The sequence below is a fragment of the Macaca nemestrina genome, chromosome 13, assembly GCF_043159975.1.
Source record: "Macaca nemestrina isolate mMacNem1 chromosome 13, mMacNem.hap1, whole genome shotgun sequence".
Lineage (NCBI taxonomy): Eukaryota > Metazoa > Chordata > Mammalia > Primates > Cercopithecidae > Macaca > Macaca nemestrina.
In genome coordinates this window covers 71,729,059-71,753,180 of record NC_092137.1, presented here as the reverse complement: position 1 = coordinate 71,753,180, position 24,122 = coordinate 71,729,059, and the positions used below count along the sequence as shown (strand labels likewise).

At 50.4% G+C, this 24,122-nt stretch overlaps 1 protein-coding gene across 23 annotated transcripts in view; it reads right to left on the bottom strand.

Annotated features, from left to right (window-relative positions):
* LOC105465246 (dysferlin) overlaps positions 1 to 19,909 on the bottom strand; it is a 233,762-nt gene extending 213,853 nt beyond the window's left edge. For 7 of the 23 annotated variants that reach the window (XM_011713555.3, XM_011713552.3, XM_011713560.3 and 4 more), the window contains exon 1: positions 6,406 to 6,641. In XM_011713555.3, coding sequence (XP_011711857.2) covers positions 6,406 to 6,496 — 91 coding nt within the window. In that variant the 5' untranslated portion in view covers positions 6,497 to 6,641. Of the gene's footprint in view, positions 1 to 6,405; positions 6,642 to 19,190 lie in introns of those variants that run through there. The other 16 variants (XM_011713556.3, XM_011713561.3, XM_011713559.3 and 13 more) reach the window with 6 other exon arrangements.
* Between the last annotated feature and the right edge of the window lie 4,213 nt (positions 19,910 to 24,122).

Genomic DNA, 24,122 nt, shown 5'->3' with positions numbered 1-24,122 from the left:
TACTCTCAGAAGCTGCAGGGGGCTTTGGATCCTACAGTAGCCTGGATGCAGACTCTTGCTTTTCCCCCAAATATTTATTGAGGGCTTACTTTGTGCAGGGCATTTCTTGACGGCCCCATTAGAATTCTCATAAGACCAAGAAAGTGACAGAAATTCAAAGAATCAGCAGAAACCCCCAAGGCAGCAGCAAGTGAAAGAAGGAAAGATGGCCCTAGCCTGGGCTGAAGGAAGGGCCTGTATTACCTCTTGGTACAGACACCCCCAAACAAAAAGCACAGGTAGATGGTCATTCTGATGCCTGTGCTGCCATGGTTTACTCAGGCCTAGACACCCCAGGATCTGGGCAGCTTCTCCCCTATCACCCTCAGAGCACTGCTCCTCTCCCCCTCAACCACCCTCCACCCCACCTTTCTAAATCCTAGCTGGAACCACAGAAGTGGCCGAAAAGGGAAGGAGCCATGGTGAAATGCACTTCAAGAGAAGTAGTCTTAAAACTCAGAAGGCCAATTAGAAATGGGGAAGATATTTACATATAATTTTTACTTGCCAATTAAAAAAAAAAAAACAGAACTGGGGAAGATGTTAGAAACATCTATGACAAAAATGGTAACATTCTCAATATATAAAGAGCACTTGCAACTAATGAAGAAAAAGACAAACATGCCCCACCATGGGCAAATGAAAAAGTAATTCAGTAAGAATAAATACGAATAGGTGATAACAATGAAGTATCACAAATAGTATTTGTACCTTAAGAACGTGTCAAAGATTTATAGGACAGTGCTTTGTGTTAGCAGGATTATTAGAAAAATAAGCCCTCATACTTGGCTGACAGGAGAATAAAGTTGATACAGACTTTATTCAAAGTCTGTATCTTTATTCAATTTAGACTTTAAGAACAATTTGGGAAATGCAGCAATGCATTAAATCTGTCTATAACCTGTGACATAGCAATTTATCTTCTGATATTTACCCAAAGGAAATAATTAAATATGTGGCCAAAGATTTAGTCACCAGAATGTGCCTCACAGTGACTGTATAATTTAAGCACTGGATATAAATATAAACATTTATATAACCTAAATATTCATCAATAGGAGGTTGAGTAAATTAATGATGGTACATTCATATAATAAAATATTATGCAGACATTTTAAAAGGTTTTACAGAAGAATACTTACTGACATAAAAAATGCCCCTTTTTAAAATTAATTAATTAATTTTTTTGAGGCAGAGTGTCATTCTGTCATCCAGGCTGGAGAGCAGTGGTGAGATCTCGGCTCACTGCAGCCTCCGCCTCCTGGGTTCAAGCGGTTCTTGTGCCTCTGCCCCTCCAAGTAGCTGGGATTACAGGCACGCACCACCATGCCTATCTAATTTTTGTATTTTTTAGTAGAGACGGGGTTTCACTCTGTTGAGGCTGGTCTCAAACTCCTGGCCTCAAGCAATCTGCCCACCTCAGCCTCCCAAAGTGCTGGGATTATAGGCGTGAGCCACCACACCCGGCCCCCTGGTTTATTTTTCAGCAAATGTGCAAACATTGCTGAAAGAAAGAGTCTGGAGACTTCTGGTGGAGAAATGGGACTGACCAGGTGCTATTTCTTGACCTGTTTGACCTGGGTGATATCACACAGGTATTCTCTTCACACACATATTTATTCTCCACCATGGCATTATTACTATTTGGGCTGAATAACTGTGGTTGGTGTGGGGGACCTCCCCTTGCACTGTGGAATGTCTAGCAGTATCCCCGGCCTCTACCCTGTAAATACACACCCTGTGCCGCCGACCCCTGTGGCAACAGCCCAAAATGTCTCCAGACATTGGCAAATGTCCTCTGAGGAAAAAACTGCCCCCAGTTGAGAACTACTGTATTAAATCATATATTTATATCTTCTGTACTATGCTTGTATGTTAAATTTCATAATTAAAATTTTTTTAAAAGGGAAAAAAATGTTGGAGGAAACGTGTCAAATTGTTAACGAGTTAATTCGGCGTGGCATGATTTGGGGCTATTTTTTACTTTTGCCTCATGCCTTTCTGTAGTTTGTCATTTTTAACAGCAAGTACATATTATGTTTCTAAAAAGAAAATAGGCCAGGCGCGGTGGCTCACGCCTGTAATACAAGCACCCTGGAAGGCCAAGGCGGGTGGATTGCCTGATGTCAGGAGTTCAAGACCAGCCTGGGCAACATGGTGAAACCCCATCTCTACTACAAAAAAAAAAAAAAATTGGCCAGGCATGGTTGCAGGTGCCTGTAATCCCAGCTACCTGGGAGGCTGAGGCAGGAGAATCACTTGAGCCCGGGAGGCGGAGGTTGCAGTGAGCCGAGATCGCGCCATTGCACTCCAACCTGGGTAATAAGAGCAAAATTCAATTTTCAAAAAAAAAAAAGAAGAAGAAAGAAAGAAAAGAAAGAGGGAAAGAAGGAAGGAAGAGAGGGAGGGAGGAAGGGAGGGAGGTAGGGAGATGGAAGGAAAAAAGGACATAAAGCTCTTTTCTTCTTTTTTTTTTTTTTTTTTTTTTGAGATGGGGTCTTGCTCTGTTGCCCAGGCTGGAGTGCAGTGGCGCAATCTTGGCTCACTGCAACCTCCATCTCCCGAATTCACGCCATTCTCCTGCCTCAGCCTCCTGAGCAGCTGGGACTACAGGCACCTGCCACTACGCCCAGCTAATTTTTTTGTATTTTTAGTAGAGATGGAGTTTCACCGTTTTAGCCAGGATGATCTTGATCTCCTCATCTCGTGATCCGGCCACCTCAGCCTCCCAAAGTACTGGGATTATAGGCGTGAGCCACCGCACCCGGCCGCTGTTTTCAATATTTTAAGTCATTTGTGATGTGTAAACAGCTAGGTTCAGAGAGTCCGGGGCCTTCAGCCCACTTTCCCTACACAGGTGAGTGAAGAGTGTTCCCTGAGGATAGGAATCCACCTCCAACTAGTTCTATAAGATCTCCCGACTCCTGCCCAAAATCTAGAGACCCCCAGGAGATAGAGAAGAGGAGGTGGGAGGGGGAGGCTGGAGGAGGAGACGCCCTGACAGGACTGACAGGATGAGGGAGAGGGAAGCGTCAGTAATGACTTCTGGGTTCCGGGCTGATGACACAGGGCAGAAATTCACCAAGTGGGGACACAGCAGATCCAGCCTTCAAGGAAATAAGATGTTTCAGCTTTAAAGCAGCAGGGATCTGGTTTTGTTCTTGCATGCATCCAAGCACCTAGAACAACAGCACCAGGCACATAGTAGGTACTCAGTAAATGTTTGTTCAATGAACTGAATGCATGAATAGAGGGATATAAATAATCACATTACGGAATGGAAAATGGGCAGGGCAGAAAAGAAGTACAGACGATTAAATACTATAGGAAATTAAGCTGCTCGTTCACACAATCAGTCAAAAATATCTACCACGGCCAAGTTACTCATGGTATTTTTAGTTAATGAATTAATTAATATAAAAACAAAAGAATGAGCAGTATTCATTAGTAGCCTCTACTATTAATAGAGGTCCTTAGATGGGGAAGCCAAAAAATTGCCCTCAGAGTCCAGCCTCCCAGAGCTCATAGTCTATTTTGGGAGGCAGGTCCTGAAATTACATCCGAGACAGGGAACAACTGCAAGGAAAGTGCGGCCAGCCCAGCCCCATACATTTCAGGCCGCCTGTAGGAGCCAAACACACAGTGCAGGCTGGCTTCTCTGCAAGCGGGCCACTGTCCCATCTGTGCCATGAGAAGGTTGGGCTCAGTGCTTCTCAACCCTGATGCACATCCAAAACACCTGAAAATTTGTCAGAGACAACACCTATGCCTGGGGCCCCACCGCAAGGGATTTGGCTTCAGAAAAGGCAGGCAGGGAGGTTGGCGGTGGTCTTTGGTAAAGCTCCCACACACAATGTTGATGTGCAGCCAGAGTTGAGTCCCCCCAGCCTACAATGCTTTGTAAGTTCATTCACACAATCAGTCAAAAATATCTACCGCTAATGGTTTCCCTCCTTAGGCATCAACTCAGCCCCAAACTCCATCGTGAATGCTCCCACCAGGGGGAGCACAGTAATTTCACCTGCCACCACATCTCAGACCCATTTTTCCCAAGATGCGGTTCCAAAATAACCTGCATTGGGTATTTGTTATATGCTGATTCTTAGGTCACCTTCCAGACCTGTTGCATCAGAACGTCTTCAGCTGGGGACTCTGGAATCTGTTTCTCAAACACATTCTACAAGTGATCCTCAAGAACAGTCAAGTGAGTGGACCATGTCCCAGACTGAGTGAAGCTCCCAGGCACACCTGGAGGATGGCTAGAGGCTGGGCTAGAAAGGGCACAAACACCGGACAGCACCTACTTGTGCTCAGCACTGGGACAAACCAATGAACAAATAGGACAGGTCACTGCTCTCAAGGCACCCTGATGCCCTAAGCATGGAGCTGAGCACAGGCCAGTGGGGGCGAGGGGGCGAGCATCCCTAGCAAGGTGCTGCTGCTTGTCATCTAGAGAGGAGAGACTCATGACAGCCAGGGGAATCCTGGGTGTCCTCCTGGAGAAGATGGCATTGCCCTGGGCTTTGAAACACAAATAGACTTGAAACAGCTGGAGATGTTACATTCTATTATATGGTATTTCTGTTTTCCGAGATCATCAGTGCAAATAAATAGTAAGGCATTACAAAGAAGGAATACAGTGATCTGGGCGAGATAGCAGCTGCACGTGCTCGAGGTACTTGGGCCAGGGCAATAGTAAAGAGGGGCTTCAAGGGATTTGGTCATCTTCCCGACTCAAGGACAGTGCCCACTCCAAGCGCTGGTAGCTCCCTGCCGTGACCACTGACCTGAACACATTTAACTTCCCTGGGTTTCAATTTCCTTATTTGCAGAATGGAGACATCGGTAGCCACCACAGGACTGTTACAAGACAAGGGAAAGAGCTGTGAGCAGACCCAAAGAGTGTTAGAGCATCCAGAGCCATATACCAATATGTGCCCTGCTCAGTGTCCTTAGGGAATTTATTTTCCAGCCAATCGTGACCCCGCAATTTCTGCACAGCAAAGCCTTAGGCAGCATCTGATGGACAGCGGAGAATGAAGGACTTTGTCTTGAAGTTGCTCTTGCATAGTGAACTCCCAGGCATGTCACCGATCAATGAAAATAGTGAAATTTTCTTCAACATTTCAAATCACACTTTTCAAAAGAGGAATACATATAACTTGTCCCACAGCAAAGAATAAAAGCTACATATAGATCTCCCTTTGCCAAATCGTGTCTTTCAGCTATCATTATTTTGGGGGTGCTTGGAGATATGATTCAGATCACGGGTCAGACTTAAAAGAGCTCCCTTGGTGCCTCCACTGAAGGAGGCTTATGAGAACACCAGCCACTCTTCCCTCTTCATTTGACCATCTTTTCTGATACATGGATTTTTATTATTCTTATTTTTATTATTGATTCCACAAAGCTACAGGGTATGGCTCCCGGCTGAGTGGAAATCCTCTCTCCTCTCCTTATTTATCTTTCTCTGCAGAACTGGGGTCCTGACTCACAGCTATTGTTCCATCTCTTAATTTTGACAGATCCTTCCTCTTCCCTTTCCCCTCCTGAGACACCCGCTCCCGCGGGAATCTGTCTTGGAGGGGCTGGGGGAGGGGTTCAGGGCGCCTGGTGAGGAGCGGAGTGTGTGTGTGTGATTTCTCTGCTGCACCCGCTCCCGTGGGAATCTGTCTTGGAGGGGCTGGGGGAGGGGTTCAGGGCGCCTGGTGAGGAGCGGAGTGTGTGTGTGATTTCTCCGCTGCCCCACACAGAGATTCCCGTATCTACTCTAAGCACTACACGTAGGGGCTTAGCTTCTTGAATTTAGAGAAAATATCCTTGACATTCCTCAAAATTCCTTGTATCAAGGCCATTTCCATACTATTCTGTTCCTTTTCCTACTGATTAAGATGGGGCAGATTCAATATAGCCAATGTTGGATAAAGATGGGTGAATGAATGAATGAATGAATGAATGAAAAAAGACAACTTTCAAAGCACATCATCTACACGCCCCGTTTTTCAGTGGCCCTGATTCCTCTCTACCTTCTGAACCCATCTTCCAACTTACCCTTATCCCCACTACCCAGTAAAAGCTCGGACTTTATTTCCTCTGGGTATCAGTCTCAGAAAAGTGATAACCGCTGACCTACGGCACTTTCGCTTTTCCAATTTTTCAAAGCCCTGTGGCATTTATTGTGCTCTGCTCATTTCTCCTCATCACCCCCCTGCAGAAGTTGGGACTGGGATTTCTGTCCCTGCCGACAAAGGGAGAAACTGTGGCCTGGACTAGGGTTAGCTCCCGAGCAGGGGCTGCAGACCCGCCAGTGAGCGCCGAGAGTCGGGTAGCACCCGAGCGTGGGCGCGGCGGCCACGGGGCTCTCACCTCGGAAAGTCAGGCTTGCGACAGGGTCGCTGCGCCGGTCCTTCTTCGCACTGGGGAGGTTGCTGGCCCTCACCAGCAGGCAGCACAGCATGGCTGGGCAGCCCCGGCGGCGCAAAGGCGCGCAGTCGGGGCGGGAGCGGGAGCACCGGGCCCGAACACCCACCCAGCAAGCGCCGGGCTCCCAGGCAGCCGCGCCAAGAGAGCTGTAGCCTTCGCTGCTCCTCCGCGGAGAAGTGGCCAATGCCTGGGAGAGGCTGCAGGGAGGACACCGGACACCCACTGGGCGGACCCTCCCCTCCGGCCCCTACCCAGATCCGCCCTGTCCGCGGCGGGCGGGGAGGGACAGGGGTCAGACGGGAGCCTGTGGGGGCGCTGGTCCCTAGCTCCGCGGGTCCCAGCTCCCGGCCAGGAACCAGGCGCAGCTGACGCGGGCGCGCAGCTCGGCCTCCGAGAGCGCACAAGGCGCCGTGGGGCCTGCTCCGCGGGAGCCTCCGGTGACCAAGGCTCCACACCAGCCAGGGCGCCCGGGCCGGGTGCGCACTGGTGCCGACTTGGCCCCCGCCCTGTGCGCTCGGCGAAGGGGTGAAAAGGAGGCAGGAGTGCAGGCGGAAGGAGCGGGCAATCAGAGGCGGGGACGAGAGTGTGTCTTCGGGGAAACCAAGTCCGAGGGCGCGCTGAAGGGGGAGTGTGCGGAGCGTGCCGTGCACCTCGAGCCCCCGGCCTCCCTGCCTCTCGCCTCTCTCCACCCGCCCCATGATCTGCGCCCAGGAGCCCGTCCTCTCCCCTCTGCAGGCTGCCGGGGCGGCCGTTTGGGTTTACTGGGACCCCCGGGACGGGAGAGACTCGGAGGTTCGAGTCCCCGCCAACCCGCCTCGGAGCCTTCTCCTCGGCTGTGTCGAGTCACTCATCTCTGGAGGCAGAGATCTGTATTCAAATCATACTGAGTTCCCTGGAGAACCAGGGTCCAGCTGCGGCCCATTCTGTCCCCTGCAAGTCCCCCATCCTCAACAATCTCTACACTCCCTAGTCTCCACAGTGGGAAAGCTGCTCAAGGTGTAAGCCTTGAACGGTGATAGTCGCTTCACTTATTATGCCTGGTTCCTTTCCAGCCTATGAACTTCTTAACACAGGGGCCCTGGCTTTGCGCTTCTATCCCCCAGCACTCCAGCACCTAGCCCCGGTCAGGGCACTGTCCATCTTCCCACCTCCCAAGTCCTCGCTAACCAACCTGCTCACTCAACCTAAATGCACTGCTGCGCAAAATCTCAACTCCCTTTCCCCTCTCTTATTTTGAGGGATACATCATTCTCACAGGGCTAAGCCATAACCCTGGCGAATCCAACTCAGCCTGCCCCCAACCATTGATGTGTTGGAGAGTAACACAGCCGGCCTCAGGGGTGCCTTTTGTAGTCATGACCCCTAACTCAAGCGAGCCCTCACTGCTGGGGGCAATCATACTATACATCTTGCCTCCCTCTCTCCCAGATGCCCCTAGAATACCCCATCGCCCAACCCCACTCTCAGTTTGCTTCCTCTTTACGGAGCAGAGAACTTCCTTAGGCCCCCAGGCTCCTTCTAATGCCCTCGGCATCTGTGCCCAAATCCTGTGAGTTCTCTCCTGTTCTTACGAATGAATCACCCGTACTCCCCACTGAGAACAACTGGGCACATGGACATAGACCCCATCCCCTCTCTCCCATTCAGTGGTGAGTCTGCAGTGATTCTCTTGCTCTCTTGCCTTACCAAGTTCCCCTGTTTACCAGATCATCCCATGAGCACATAAGTATGATGCTATTGCTCTCAAGAAAGCATACCCTTGACCCCACATCCCCTGCAGCTACTGGTCATTTCTCTCTTTTTACAACAATGCCCTTGGAAGGAGCTCTCCATACTTTCTGTCTCCAATCTCCCTCCTCCATTCTGTCTTGAACCCACCCAGTGACACCTTCAACCCCACCAGGTCACCAAAACTGCAAATCCCCCTCCCACTCTCCTTCAAAATATGCCCAAAATCCCACCATTTCTCACCATCTCCATTGTAACCGCCCCCAGTGGAAGCCTGTCATCCCTTGCCTGAGTCATTTAATCAACCCCATAGACTCCCTATGTGTCTCCTGCTCTGCCCTTGCCCCCACGGTCTATCCTCAATCCAATTCTCATGACCTGGTTTTACTCAAAGTCTTCCAATTTTGCTCCCATCTCACTCAGCACAAAACTCAAAGGCCTTACGTAGCCTTAAAAGCCCTGGCTGACCTCCCCAGGACCCATGCTCCTTCAAGCGTACTAGCCTTCCAGCTGTTCCCCAGACAGGCCAGACCAGCGCCTCCCCAGGGTCTCTGCCAGCTGTTCCCTCTGGCTGGCATGTCTTCCTTTCCTTCAGCTATTCACTCCAATGAGACCAACCAGGCCACACAATTGAAAACCACAACTTTCCCTCTTTCATCTCCCTTTCAGGCTTCTTCTCTAGCACCAATCACTGTGTAGCATATGTGTCTTACTGGTTTTCTGTCTTCCCCATCAGAATGTCTGCTCCAAGGATGCAAAGGTTTTGGTCTGTTTTGTCCACTGCTGTTTCCTCAGTGCCTGAAACAGCACCTGGTGCAAAGCATGGTCTCCATAAATTCTTTCTAAATGATGGACTGAAAGAATAAACATTCATCCATCACTTCTGACTTGCTGAAAATAAGTCACATCCCTGCCTTCAGGGAGCTTCTAGTTGGGGGTAGAAACCACAGAGGGTGGCAACCACATCTATAGGCACTGTGGGAAGTGCTCCCAAGAAGTGGAAGGCTGGTAAAGGACAGAGCTGGGATGAGCATGGGGGTGGGGAAAAGGAAAGAGAGGAGAGTCTGAGCCCGTTCTCATCACAGCACCTTCTCTAGCTGCTTGGACCCTCTCCCCTTCCTCCCAACTGTACCCTTCTCATCTCCCCTCAAGATGAGGTGGACATTTGATTCCCTCAACATTCATCCAGACCCCCTTCCCTCCTAGCAGAACCTGACTGCTCAGTTACGTAGCCCCAGCTCCAGGATGGATCCCACTCTATCTGAGCACATTTCTCAGCAATGGCTATCGGTCTAGCAAGAGACCTGTGTCCTAAGTCGTTCCCCTGGAGAGACAGATTTATATGCCATGAATACAGAAGCCCAACTCCCTCTCCTGCTTTGTGTGCATAAGGAAGCTTATAGATCCAATTGCTGACCAGTTAAGGACATAGCAGACACAATGGACAGCAGACCAGAGAGAAAAATGGAGCCTGCCTGGGTGCAGGATGATACTATGGAGTTGCTGACAGCGGCGGCCCATCTGGAATGGCCACTGCCAAGACGCAGACTGCAGTAGAGAGGCTGGCCAGTGTTGTGCACTCTGCAGAGCTGGTGGGGGCTGGGAACAGGTGGGAGCCCCACCCCCTACCGAGTTGGTGGGGTGGGAGCCCAGAGCTCCCAGGCACAGCTGCAGCTGCTTGGCTGTGGCCCCAGACCCAGGCATCCCTGCACTCTCCGGGGCCAGGAAGCTTGCAGGTTCAGAAGTGCCTTCTCCCCCTCTCTGGCCTTGCCCCACTCCAGTCACCCACTCCAGGGTGGAGCAAAGTTGTGTCCAAGCTCAGGTGCTGTTGCAACCCAGCCAGGTGTGTGCACTGACATGCCAGCCCCCTGCTGCCTCAATGCCCCCCAGACTTTGAGCACTGACAAGCTCAGGAGGGAAGTTGAGGGGCGGCTCTGTCCAGACCTGCAAGCACCCCTCTGCACGAACAGCCTTGGTGCCCTAGGCATGTTGATGGCAGTAGGAGGCAGACAGTCTCCTGGGCAGAAAGGGGTGGGTGAAACCCCACCTACAAGCCAGGGATGGCCTGAAGCCTGGGGCCTGGGCTGCCAGTTCCAGGTGGAGTCCTCAGCCCAGAGTGAGAACTTATGGTACTTTTTCCCCTGGCCCGCTCCTGGCCACCCATGGACCAATCAGCACACACTTCCTACCTTCTGAGCCCATAAAATCCCAGGACTCAGCTAGACTCAGACAGATGTTGGGACTACTAGGTGCAGGAAGGAGCTACCCACTCTGGGTCAGGTCTCCTCCACTCGTCAGGAAGACCTGCCTGCAGTGAGGAGCTACCCTCTGCAGGTCTCCTGTGTGCTGAGAGCTGGACACTCATCAGAAGAACCTACTTGCAGAAAGGAACTACCCCACTTTGGGTCTCCTGAGAGCTGTTCTGTCACTCAATGAAGCTCTCTCCACCTTTCTCACCCTCCAGTTGTCTGTGTACCTCATTCTTCCTGGACACAGGAAAAGAACTCAGGACCTGGTGAATAGCAGGAATGAAATAGCTGTAACACAAACAGGGCTGAAACAACCTGTCCCCCAACCCTCCTCGCCATGTTGCAGGTGATGAGAAGGAGATAAAAGCTTCAGCCCTTCGGGGAGCCCAGACCTAGGGGTCACACGGCTATAACACCCTCTTTGGGGCTCTGCAGTTCCTGGTGCCTCCAAGTTCTGGGCACCACCGCATTCCCCGGTAGTCACAGTGGAAGCCGCTTGCATTATGCCTGGTCCAGCTGCAGCCTCGCACAGAGCCAGCACCTGTACCAGCACCTGGAGCTGCCTGCCCCACCACAGCTGGCATGCCTGGCTGTGCGCAGTGACCGGACCCTGCACTTGCTCACACACCCCTTGCTGCTCGGTGCCTGGCTCACCCTTGGCAGGTGTGGGATTAGGGCTGGTACTGTGAGCTGAGCATAGCCTGCCAGGCTGAGTGGGTGGAACGAGCCCAGTGGGCCCAAGCAAAACTCAGGCAAAGGTGCCACCAGTACAAAGGTTTCCAGCTGGAAAAAGCAACACCCTAAGGATCCTGTGACAGAGCTGTATAATCTATGTGCCCAGAGCTCACTGGGTCTCTGGACACCAGTTAGTGAGCTGATCCCCTTAAGACTATTTATCATTTAATAAATTGATTTTCCCAAGGCTTAAACATGGGGTGTCCAGGAGGCAAACAAACCTTGCCTCTCTGCTCATTTAAGTCTATCTGAGCCAAGATGTCAGTTGCTTGCAGCCTAAATCATCTTCATCCTTACTGACACCTGTGACTTTGGTACCATCTATGTGCCCACAGCATCCAAGTGACTCCTCCAAATCTTGCCACCACCCTCTCCTGCCGGGGCCACCACAGGTGCCTCCTAGCTGGAGGCATCATCACTCTGGCTATGTCTGGCCCATTATCCACACTGCAGCCAGGTGATCTTAAAACAAATATGATTAGGTCACTCTCCTGCTAAAAGCCTCTTGGGAGGTTTATCCAAAGCCCTCCTGTGCTCTTGGGATGAAACCTAGATTCATTTCCTTGGGCCAAAGGGCAAGGCCATTCTACCTCTCGCCCTCCGAGCTCTAGCTCCAGTGCCTTGTCAGTTTCTAGAATATGCCAGGCTCCCTCTCAGCTCTGAGGTCGGCTGTCCTCTCTGCCTCCAGCTGCCTTCTTCTCTTTCTTTGCAGAACCACCTATTCATACTTCAGGCCTCAGCTTAAAGATCACCTCTCCAGGAAAGCAGTCATGATATCCCAGGGTCTAGATGGGTCCCTCTGGCAAATGACTGCACAGCAGTGCTTTTCCTTCTTAGCACACATCACAATGGTCAGGAATAACTATTAGTGTAATTACCCGTTTCGTGTCTAGCTAGACTCTGGAGGGGAGAGACGAGGGAGAGACCAAGGCTGCCTTAGTGACCCAGGTATTCCCAGCGTGTGGTACAGGACTGGCCTGGCGTTGGTATAGTGGACACTGCACATGGCTCCCGGGTGTGGGTTCTGCCCCTGGTGAGTCCAGCCAGTGGTTCTCAAAGGGGATAGTACTGCCCCCTAGAGGGATTTTTGGATATTACAAAGCCTTTTTTTCTTTTTCTTTTTTCTTTCTTTTTTTTTTTTTTCTGTCTATCACAATGATTCCTGGCTTTGCTTTTTCCCCTATCATACCGCACCCTACCCCAGCTCCAATCCATCAGAGTCAGCACAGGAAATGGAAATCTGTAGTGGGTGTAACTAATATTTCCATAGGAACATTCCAAGGGACTTCTGCCTTCCCTTGGCTTGTGTACAAGGAAAAGGGTCTCCCCACATCTGTTCTGCAAACCAGAAAAGCAACCACTGGTGATCTGACCCCTGGACACTTCCTGAGGCCTCTTTCTCATCCCAGCCTCCAATTTCCTGGTCTGGCTGATGTTCACTATCCTGGACTTCTCCATAATCAGATAACCGATCCCTGCAGACTTCATACTGAGGCCTAGTAACTCAATAGGGCCTCCTCCCGAGGGGACACTATCAGGAATTAAGTTCTAATGGAAAGTGTGGCTGAGACCTGACCTCCACTCCCCAATATATGTTCTCCCCTTCATCCATAGAAATTTTCCATAGCACTTTACTTGGGTACATGGTCACCCAAATAAAAACATTTCCCAGCCTCCCTCATAGCTGAATGTAGCCAGGAGACTAACTGATGACCAACAGAATATGAGCAGAAGGGCTGTATATAACGGCCTGGATGTGTCCTTAAAGGGAAGGGGCAGGCCTCCCTGGCCCCCTTTCCCCTCTGGCAGGAATATAGACAGGGGCGTGCGCCATCATGAACCACATTGTCAAAGGGAACTTCTGGGGATAACAGAGCAATGAAACAGGAGGAGCTGGGGCCCTGGACAGCCTGTGGGTCAGAGTCTTACCAGCCAGGACTGTCTACATTCAACTATTATGTGAGTGGAGAGACCATTATGCTTATACCAGTGTGTGTTAGGGCTTGTTTACAAACAGCTAGGTCTGCATCCCACCTGAGGCTTCAGGTGAGGGCAGCTCCTCGGGACCCCAGGCTACTCCAGCCCCACTGTAAAGGTGATAGGGCCGGCTTAGGAGCCATAGCCTGGAAGGAAGGGCTTGAGGGGCCTGTTTGCAAACTGAGTTTCATGCTTATTGCAGTATTTCAGGGCTGACAGAGGTAAGGGGGACGGGGACTAAAGCGCTCCCACTCACTCCATCCTGTAGTCACTGATGACAGGTGCTGCCTGATGAGCCCAAGGGAGAGGACACTGGCTGTCTTCTCTCCAGAGAGCCCAGGCCCAAGGTCTCCAGGACTGAATGAAATACTGTGTCTCAGAAGCAGTCACTGGTGTTCTTTGGGACACATCCAGCCTACAGACATGTTGTCTTTAATCAGTACAATGTTTTATAACAAAATTGTACCTTAAACATTAGAAGATTTTTCCATATACATCTGAATTTACAGCTTCTCTTGAAAAAAAATCAGAGAAGGTGGCATCTGGGCCTAGATTTGCCACCTAACACTGACCATCTGGCACCTGTAAACCAGGTGTCCCCCCTCAGCTCACTCCCAGTAGGCCTATATGATGTCCCCTCTGGCTTGATCTCAGTCCACCTGCCATGCTTCTGGAAGTGCGTGAGTTTGTGACCCCTGTCACTTATTTGTGGCCCTACCTTCCTGACCATTGAGGAAGGCATGCTTCTGATCCCCTCTTGCTGCTGGAGTTGGGCCAGTTCTCCTTCTCTGACCACATTCTCCTAATGTTAGCTGGTTCTTTGTGTTTCCCAAGACCTAAACATGCGGAGCCCAGGAGGCAAACAAACCTTGCCTCTCTGCTCAATGTCCTCGACCTTGAGAGGAACATTCTATATGAGTTAACAGGACTCCTTCAGGGCATATTTGCCAATGTCCAAAGGCTTCCAGAAGTATAGATGAGGCCTTCTTCCCTATCCCTTCACATTCATTTAAGAATACGTGTCCGGTGGATATCCCAATCCACCAGCTAGAATTGACAGGGGACCTGTGTGTCCAGCAAGAGGGTAGAACCCACGTGCAGTCCTTGTTCTGGCTACAGCCATGATTAGGGCCTGTCAGGGGAGAAATTCACAGTGAAATCCATAATGGAAACAGTCCTGGGCTTCTGTGCTGGGCTTCTGTCCTAGGCCACCCTTTCCTAGCGGTGTGACCTGAGGCATGTGATTGGACGTTTCAGTGTCTGTTTCCGCTTCTGTGTAATCAAGAGAACGAGGACATTTTGCAGTGGTGTTGGGAGGATTAAACAAAACACTAGCAACTCCAGCACAGCACACATCCACAATAGATGTGAATGCTCTGTCTGCTAACATCCCATGCTAGTGGACAAATCTGGAAAGAGACTAGTATGCAGGAAGTAGAGAAAGAAAGTGAGTTTGGCCTGGGGAGAGGGACTGAAGAGGTTTGTGGGCTACTGGGGTGTCACCAGAGGAATATTTGTTCCCGGAAAGAGAAAGTACCCCAGTGAGGGCCACTGCCAGCCATCAGGCAGGTGGCCAAATGCTTTCACCTCAGAAGGGACTGCTCTAGGAGGGGCAGCCAGAGAAGACAGGCCCAGTGTCCCTAGGGGCAGACAGATGGCCACCCACCACTCAGCCTGTTGTGTCCAGCCTGGCAGGACAGTGGATGGACAAACAAAGCTGAGGATAGACTTGACCAAGCAAAAAAGACATTGATGGATGTATACAATTATTTCTTAGTACATGTACAATATATGTTAATAATAATGATTATCATAATAAATTTATGTAAAATTATATGTAATAATAATTATTATAGTTAACATTTATTGCTTGCCTGGCTGTTCGAAGTGCTTTATATGGACTAACACATAAACTCTCCAGAATCATTCCTCCAAAACAGGTACAAGCTACTGTTATCAACACTTTACAGATAAGGAAACTGACACAGAACGGTTAAGTAACTTGCCCAAAGCCACACAGCTGGAAAGTGGCAGACCTGGGATCCCGAGTTCAAGATGCAGACAGTTCTTCTCTCCCTCTTGTTCAATGCTGTTATCCCACTGGACTGTGACTCAGGCTGCCAGCTAGCCGCTCTTCTGAGCCCCCGCCCAACTTTTACTTTCTCCTAGACTGGCTAAGCTTGGGATCCACAGTTACACGACCCCCTCCCTGGAAGTTCCAGAGCACCTGCCATACCCACCACAGGTTGCCCACCTCAGTGCCACGTGACCATTGCCCTGGTCTTGGCTTATGAGAATCTAGGCAGCCACCATAGCCCTGTCAGAGCTGTGAGCTGGCCCGGAATGAGGGTACTGCCTGGAGGGAGCATCCTGCATCAACTGGTGACTGATTGGTCCCATCAGATATAGACAGGGTGAAGCAGAGAACAAGGGCCCCCTGAGATAAGAAAGCATCTGCAAGACTGGAACATAAGGGCTGAGGATGTCTGTGCTTGGGTGAGCGAACAGCAGTAAGGACCATGCACGTGATGTGGCAGGATGAGAGAAGTCAAAGTGCAGACTGAGGGGGGCATCAGAGTCTCAGCCAGGCCTGGATTCAAGTCCTGTCCCTCCACCTTTTCTTGCTTGTCTTTGGTAAATCCAAGCTAAAGCCAGAGGTAGATAGTAGAGTGGTTAAATCTGGGGACATTGTGGGGGCTCAGGAGCCAGATACTTAGACTCGAATCATAACCCCACCACTTGCCAGTGTATAACCTCAGGCAACTTACTTAACCTCTTCATGTCTCAGTTTCCTTATCTGTAGAACAGGAGTGATGACAGTTGCTACCACACATGCTTGCTAAGGGGATTGAGGTGTATGTGTCTACATGTAAGTGCCTGGTACAAATTATAACTGGGTCATGATGTAGCTTATATTAACGTTCTAGTTAGAACAGTATCTGCCATAAAATAACCATGGTGTCAGTTAAACAGATCTCTTTCATAGGACTGTTGGTGGGATTTTAAAGAAACACCATCTGACAATGGTATGCTTTTGTGCTTAGCAAATGTCCATTCCCTCTCTTTGTGAGGAACACGCATTTGAAACCCCAGAATCCTCCATCTTTTGGTCAATTGTTTCACACTGTGCTCCTGCAGCCCTGCACTCCCCCTACTCTGACTCAGCCTCTTGCTGGGGACCCCAGGCACCGCCCTCCCTGGCTGGCTCAGGTCTGAGTGCCCTGGGTGTGGGCAGCACATGGTATGCTCTCCACAGCACTTTCTTATTCATGCGCCAAGGATGCTGAGAACAACAGAGGGCACTGATGAGGGGTTGGGGGTGGGGACGCTGTGGCCACTATGTGACCTTGGCCAGGCTCCTGCACTTCTCTGGGCCAATATCCTCGTCTTTAAGGGGGGATAATATCCCTGCCCTTTGCCTCACAAAGCTTCTGTGAGCTTGAAATGAATGTCTACGTGCACAAAGGGGCTGAAAGTGTGACTACAGGGCATTATAATCATGTAACCAAAGGAGGGGCTTTATGGGACAACAGATGAAGACCCTCGGAAGAGCAGACCCAGCCCAGCTGGGAGGGAAGGCTTCCCAGACTGGTGTTTTGCTTTGAGCTGCATCCCTGAGACCAAAGTCTTCTGTGTAATCATTCACCAAGCTGACCCTGCCAGGGAGAAGGAGAGTGAGCAGGCCTGAATGTCATGGGGAGGCCAAATTTGGACATGGGTTAGGAGCTTGGCTAATGCAGGAGGTGAAATGTGGCCAGGGGCTGGGGGAGGGGAGGGACTGCATTTCCCAGGACGGCCTGGCGGTTTCAGTGATGACTAGGGGTGGGGGCTCCAGTCAGTCTCTTCCTAGGCTCAGGGGCTCATGACGGATTGGCACAGAAAATGTACTTCCTTTTCCCAAGGTGAGCTGTGTGCTCTGGGCCCTGGAAAGGGGGAGCCTACCCCGAAGAGTCAGGCAGCAGGCAAAAGGCAGGTGGGGGTGGGGAGAGGGTCCAGCCAGGGATGTGTAAATGGGAGGATGCAGGATGGGGGGAACTGCTCCACACATAGGCCCTTGGGGCTGAAATAACAAAAGCCACACCAGCGGCACTTCCTGTACTTCTGGGGTTAGAAAGTGCCTGCCATCTATTATTCATTCTTTCCTTTCTCCAACCAGAGGTCTGAGCCTAGCCTGGGTGAGGGACCATGAGGTAGGAGTCTGGTGTATTGAGTGTATGGGGATGCAGAGGGGGCATGTGGTCAGGGAAGGTGGAAGAAAATCTGGTTCAGGCTGAGTGGAAGCCAGAGACAAAGCCCCTGACAGCAGGGGCTGCTGCAGCTGAGTGTACATGTGTGCACCTGGGGAGGGCACCATTCACAAAGCCTACTCAGCCCCCAGGTCCGGGGGCTATAAATGCGAAAGAGGTGCTGGGGTGGGAGGAGGCTGCTTCACCCACAGAGTGCCTGGCCTCCCTCCCCTCCATTAAGGGGCTTTTTACAGTATGAATGGTGTCCCCTGGAGTTGTGCAACAGGAGCCCAGAGCCCTCAACCAGGCTACTAAACAGGGCCACTGACCTGACCTGCCCAGAGCTGAGGATGCAGAGAGGAAGCATGAAAGACTCCCATGTCCTCCCTGCTGGAAACACCTGGATAAAGCTCATTTCCAGAGGTCATGTGGGAAACTGATTGAGAGCAGGTCAAAGCAGCATGTTAGAAGAAAAAGCACAGCTGGAGTGCCGCCACCACCCCTTTGGCCCCTGCTCTTGGTGCACACTGCTTTCCAGGCCTCAGGACCATTCACCAACTCCTCCTTGAGCTCTGCTCTGGCCCAACAAATCCAGAAGCCCTGAATCTCACACCCGGGAGAGTGTACTCATGACATGACCCCCTGCACATGCTGAGCTGGACACAGGGCCTGTGCTTTCAGAGCTTCTATTCCTTGGAACATCACAGGTGTTCCAACGCTCCAGGCTGTGCATGTGCTTGGGATCATATGTGCAGATGGCATCTGTGAACAGGTGTATCCAGGAGCTTGTGGAACTGAAAGGGAATGTCTGTGCTGAATGGCCAGAAACCAACTAATGCTATGATTTCTGGAAGCCTGGGATGTAGTTAGAAGTCAGATCTCTGGGGAGAAGGGGAGTGGCAGGTAGTGGAGGCTGAGAAGAAAACCCGCAGGCTGGGTGGGAGGTTCACACTCTTTCCCCCTCGTTCTTCTCCCCCAGTATGGTTCCAAGCCCAAAGACCCAGCTGTGTAGATCCTAGCTCTGCTTGGTCCTGAAGGGGTTCCTGGAGAGCCGACAGGGCCCATCCCTCAGCTCCTGGAGGAAAAGTCAAGTCATAACTCTATGAAGGTCCTCCTGTGGGAGGTCCCAATCTGATAGGGGAGTAGCTTTCCTGCTCAAGGAGGCCTCACTCTGATGACAGAAACCAGATATGAACCCACCTCCCTCCATCTACTGGTCCGTTGGGGGCAGGGGTTGGGGGCAGAGAAAGTCTCTAAAGGTTGGTGCTGTGACAGCTGTGCCCAGCTGCTAAATTTCCCCCATCCTGTAAAAGGGTAGGGTGCCTCTGCCTCCAGTGGCTGCCAGCCTGCCAGGCCAGCCTCTGAGAGAGAGCAAAGGGCCAGGAAAGCAGCCAGGCGCAGACCAGGGCGGGAAGAGAGCTGGGTTATAAATAGGCCTGGGACCAGGCCTTCGGGAGAAGGCGGAGAGCCCTGCAGTACAGCGCTTCGCCGCCTGCAACGCGGAAAGACCTCTTTTCAGAGATCCCGAAAAGGTGAGAGGAGAGATGCTGGTCCCACTTTCCTGGCCTACCTCAGTGCCAACCCGGGCTGAGCTTCCAGGAGAAGCACCAGTCAGGCACATCTCTCCTTCCAGCCTCAGTTTCCCTCTGAGTCGCCCTCTGCAGACCTGTGTCGTTGCAACACTCAACGTCAGTCTGGCGGGGCCAGAAAGTCTCCTGTCTCTCAGCTCCAGGTGCTCTCCAAGGTTGAGAGCTGCGGCGTCACCTCCTCTACCCAACCCCGACCACCGGTGGGGGCGGCCGGCCCCTCCTACCTGCAAACACCGCAGAGCAGTAAGCATCGCTGATGTCGGTGTCGGGTGTGTGGACGTTCTCAGCATAGAGGATGAAGACCCTCAGCATGCCTGGTGCGTGTAGGGCCCCGTGCGCCCAGGGCGCAAAGAGGGCTCGGAAAGGTCGGGAGGGCCGAGGCCCCGCTTGTGGGTCCCCTAGCTGGAGAGTGTTGGCTGGGCGAGGTCGGCTCGGATCTCTGGCTCCTGGCTCAGAGCTGTTGCTCTTAAAGGGGAACGGGCCACCCCCGGCTGCTCCCGTGGGCTAGGCTGGGTACCCACCCACGCTGGGCTCACCACGCTTGTCAGTCGGCGTTCCGAGAACAGGGGCTTCTCCTCATCTTCCACCCCCGCCGCCCTTCCCCAGCTCCGACGAGCTGTAATCTAATGCTCCGGCTGCGGAGTCTCCCAATGACACGGCATTTTGCACCTGGCTGGGCGGCGGCCGCGATGACCGGGGGCTGGACCAGGGCTCCGGGCGCCCGGCGTAGCCCAGATCTCGCTCTTGGACAGGAGAAGGGCTCGGCTCCTCCCCCGAGCTTCCACCCCTGGCTGAGTGCTGCGCCAAGTCGGTTGCCTCCTTCCGCCTCGGGGATTGGAGCAGTCTCTCCAGAACCCAACCCAACCGCTCGGGTAGGACGGGGGATCCTGGGGAGGCTCTTTCCGTAAGAGAAGCCTGGAGCTGAGAATTTCATTGACAAGCAAGGCAGCTGTCTTAAAAACTTTGTCCCCTTTTTCTGGCTTTGAAAGCAGCACATGCCATTTTAAAACAAAAAGCATAAAGAAAGAAATCTCTGGTTCTGAAAAAAATAGTATATGAACATTTGGGTATTTGGCAGCCCAGGCTTTCTCCTCTGAATGTATATACACATGTAAACTGCAGTATTTATTATGTATCTGAGTGTAGAATGCAGTCTGTGTCCCACGTTTTCATGTAACATCTTGCATCATTCAAAAATTATTCATAAAGAATATTTTCAGTAACTATATAATTGTCTGTCATATGAATGTACTAGATTCACAAACTTTCTCTTCTTTCACATTTAGGCTCTCCCCAGATTCTATTATAATAGTGAGAAAGAGAGTTTCTTTTTAATAAAAAAATAGATATAAACTCATCTTAGCCCCCCTCCCTCGCCGCCCAGTTCTTCAGATTAGATTCTAAGGTCATAGGATATGACTTTTTTTAGGTTCTAGTACCTATTGCTAAACTGCCTTCCTGCAGATATGTAGATCCACACTCCCGGCAGCCGTGACTCACCTTCTAAAGAGGGCCAGTTGGATGGGTGTGCAACTGTCAGCAAAACTCCCACAGCGGCCCATGGGGGCAGCAGACACACCCAGGGCAGGATGGGCTGGCCGCTGACAGGTGGCTGATTTTTCCCCATAGGGAGATACTAGAAAAGAGCAACACTCCCCAAAAAGGTCTATAATTTCAAGGTTAGGGTAGCAAACATTTCCTGTGGTCACTCAGGGTCCTTCTGTAGTGATCTATGCCTTCTTTTCTTTGCATTTAGCACAATGTATGGTGGGGAGAGGAAGAGGAAGGGGGAAGCTGAAATTCAATCATTCATTTAATGGGAATGTATCAAGTTCTAAAATAAGTCAGGCCCTGTCCTGGATGGGGGACACAGTGGTGGGCACAAGTGACACAGTACATGTTATGGGCTGAATTAGGTCCCCTCAAAATTTCTGTGTGAAAGGCAACTCCAGTACCTTGGAATGTGATTCTACTTAGAGATAGAGCCTTTAAAGAGGTGAACAAGTTAAAGTGAGGTCATTAGGGTCATCCAATCTGACCAGTGCCCTTATAAAAAGAGGAAATTTAGATACAAAGACAAAGCAGGGATGCACGCACACAGAGAAAAGGCCATGGGAAGACACAGGGAAAAGGCGGCCATCTGCAAGCCAAGAAGAGAGGCCTCAGAAGAAACCAAGCCTGCTGACTACACCTTGATCTTGGACTTCCAGCCTCCAGAACTGTGAGAAATAAATTTCTGTTATTTAAGACCCCCAGTCTGCAGTACTTTGTTATGGCAGCCCTAGCAAACGAGTAGAGTCCCTAACCTCAAAGAGCTTCCAGTTCAGTGAGTGAAACTGAGTTATGGAATAAACACGTCAGTCACATACCATTACAAATATGTAAGCGCCATAAAAGACAGAAAATGTGGGAGTGTGAGAACAGAGAGCAGGGAGTCCTCATCGAGTGCCCAGGACAATAAGAGCTATTTGAGATAAGATCTGAAGGCCAGCTAGGAGTTCACTGGGCAGGACTGAGGTGGGGGCAAGAAAGAGAGTATTCCAGAGAGAAAGAAGGAAGCGCTCTGTGTCAAGGTCATGGGAGGAGAGGAGTGTAGATTAAGGGGTTGTGGGATGGGGCAGGCAGGCTGGAGGGCACCATGCAGGGCGTGGGGGAAGCTTCCTGAGGCCTGCTAAGTCTAGAGGAGTGGCAGGATCTGATTTACGTCTCAAAAGCTCCCTTTGGCTGCCCTTGGAGAACACAGTGCAAGGGATCAGAGTGGAAGTGAAGAGTTAAAAGCTAGAGCAGAGGGTCAGGGTGAGAGTTTATGGTGACTTGGACCAAGGTTGTGAAAAGGGGGATGGCGCAAAGTAAGGCAAAGCTAGGAGGAAGAAAGGAAATTCTGCAAGAGCTGGTGAAGCAATCAAGTTTCCCACTACAGAACTTGGCCATTATGTGTTGCTGGAGAAAACAGCTTTGGCTTGGATGTGGTAATTGATTGACTCATTCATTCATTCATTTACCAACATTTATTGGTACCTTCTCTGTGGCAAGCACTTTTCAGATTCAAGTTTTAGAGAAAGATACCAAGGAGGGAGTAAAATTTAATTGCTTTGGGAAGAAGGGCAGGAGGCCCTGTTGATGTAGGGAAAGCCCAAATTATGGTCTATTTTTGAAGAAGTACAGTTTGGCTCTATTCAGATGTATAAAGTAACATGAACCTGCTCTGTGGCAGAGCTAAAATTGGACCTAAGAAGTGGCTAGCTGCTTGCAAATATGGTGTGGCTACAGTGATTTGAAAAGAGCCAGTTTTCCTTATAGGTTAAACACCTTCCTCGCAACTTCACTACTTTATTCATACTGAAGGCTGTCTTCAAACTTTTTCTGTCTGTGCAGCAATAAACCTCTAGTGAGCATGTCTGCCCCCAAATTGTAGGACACATTTGGTGTATCTTCTCTATTTAAAAGAACCACTTTCTCTGAGACTACCCAACCTGAATCAATCACATTATCTCCCAAAAATGTGGAATTGGGACTGAGAGAAGCTAGCTTTTGTGTGGCTGGAGCTGAGATGAATAAAATGGGAGGTTCAGAGGGGGCCCCGTGCATGGAGAAGTGGAGAAAGTTCCGCAGTCAGAGAAAAAGAGATCACATGTAGGGGGCGAGGTGGGGAAATCAAGACCCAGAAAGAGAGCCTTCTGGTTGTTGTTCCTGGCTCTCATTCCTTGAGTTTCCCTGCCTGTGAGTGCTGAGATACCTCTTGTCATGGATATTTGTCCTTTCTGGCTTCCAGCTTTTAATCTCCCTCTTCCTAAAACATCCTTTTCCCACCCCTCATGAGTGGTCTTGGTGGGCAGAAGTGCCTGCCTTTTTTCTGGAAGCTTCAGAGCTAGGGCTTCCCTCTCTGTGTCACTGGGCAGTGTGGCCCAGGCTCAGACAGTTGGATGCTCTCTCCCAAGACTTGAGACAAGTTCTTGAGCTTCAGGAAGTCAGACATGAGAGCTGCCATGTGACAGCAAATGACCAGGTATGGCGCCTGCTGTCCAAGTCCTGTCCATAACCAAAGCCAAGTTCTCCAACCTCCCTCCATTCTGTGAGCCCCCCAGAGCTCTTCTGAAATCCTCTCTTGTTTCAGATATCCAGGCTTGGCTGCTGTAGCTAGCAGCCAGGGATCCAGACCAACATGTCCAGTGTCTTTATAGTGAGTTGTTGCACATTTTACTTAGGGTAACTTGAAGCACAATTCTTTTTATTTTTTTTAGAGACAGTCTCCCTCTGTCACCCAGGCTGGAGCACAGTGGCAAAATAGCTCACTGCAACCTCCAACTCCTGAGCATGAAGCACAGTTCTGTTTCTTGCTATAAAAGAACAAGTTCTTGTGGCCCTGGTGACACTTTGATCTTGAGTTTCTGGCCTGCCAAACTGTGATAATAAATTTGTTTTTAAGCCACCATGGTTGTGACAATTGGTTAGAGCAGCCACAGGAAACGAACACACCAAGGCTTTGTCAACACAACCAACCTGTTAAAGAGGGCTGGTTTTCAGGCCACTTTTACTACTTTACTGTTTCAGGACAGAAACAAAGGGGAGGGAGGTGGCTCTCCAATTTCACTGAGAAACTAAGGGACAAGTTTGATACTATTTTCCAACAGAAAATAGAAAAAACAAACAACAACAACAACAAAAAAACAGAAGAGATTTTTCACCAAAGAAGTAATGTGAACACACTACATTATTTCTATGTTCTCTGTCTTCTGCCAAAACCACAGATCCTTGCAAAGCTTGCTAAGAACCATAGACCCTGGTAACAGCCTGGTCATCTCATCTGCTTCCCCTAAGAAGAAAAACTCATGGTAGTCTCAGAGAGTTTCAATTTCCCAAGAATCTACCATAATAAACAGTAAACAATAAATAGAAACTATTTTCTGTTCAGGCATGGCTGCTGACACAATGGAAAGGAGTGAGCTCAGCATGAAGGTGCAGGGGTTTCCTGAAAGCCCTCATTCCCCTTGTGCAGGGTGTGAAGAGCAGCCTATCTCCTGAGCTGCAAGAGCACAGCTCTGGGACTAATGTGAACAGGTCAGCCTGTGTGCACAGTTTTCCTTTTGGATTTAGTTCAGAGGGTGAGGAGTCTCTAGAGAGCATGAGGGAAAGCCTACACACACAGTGATTGTTAG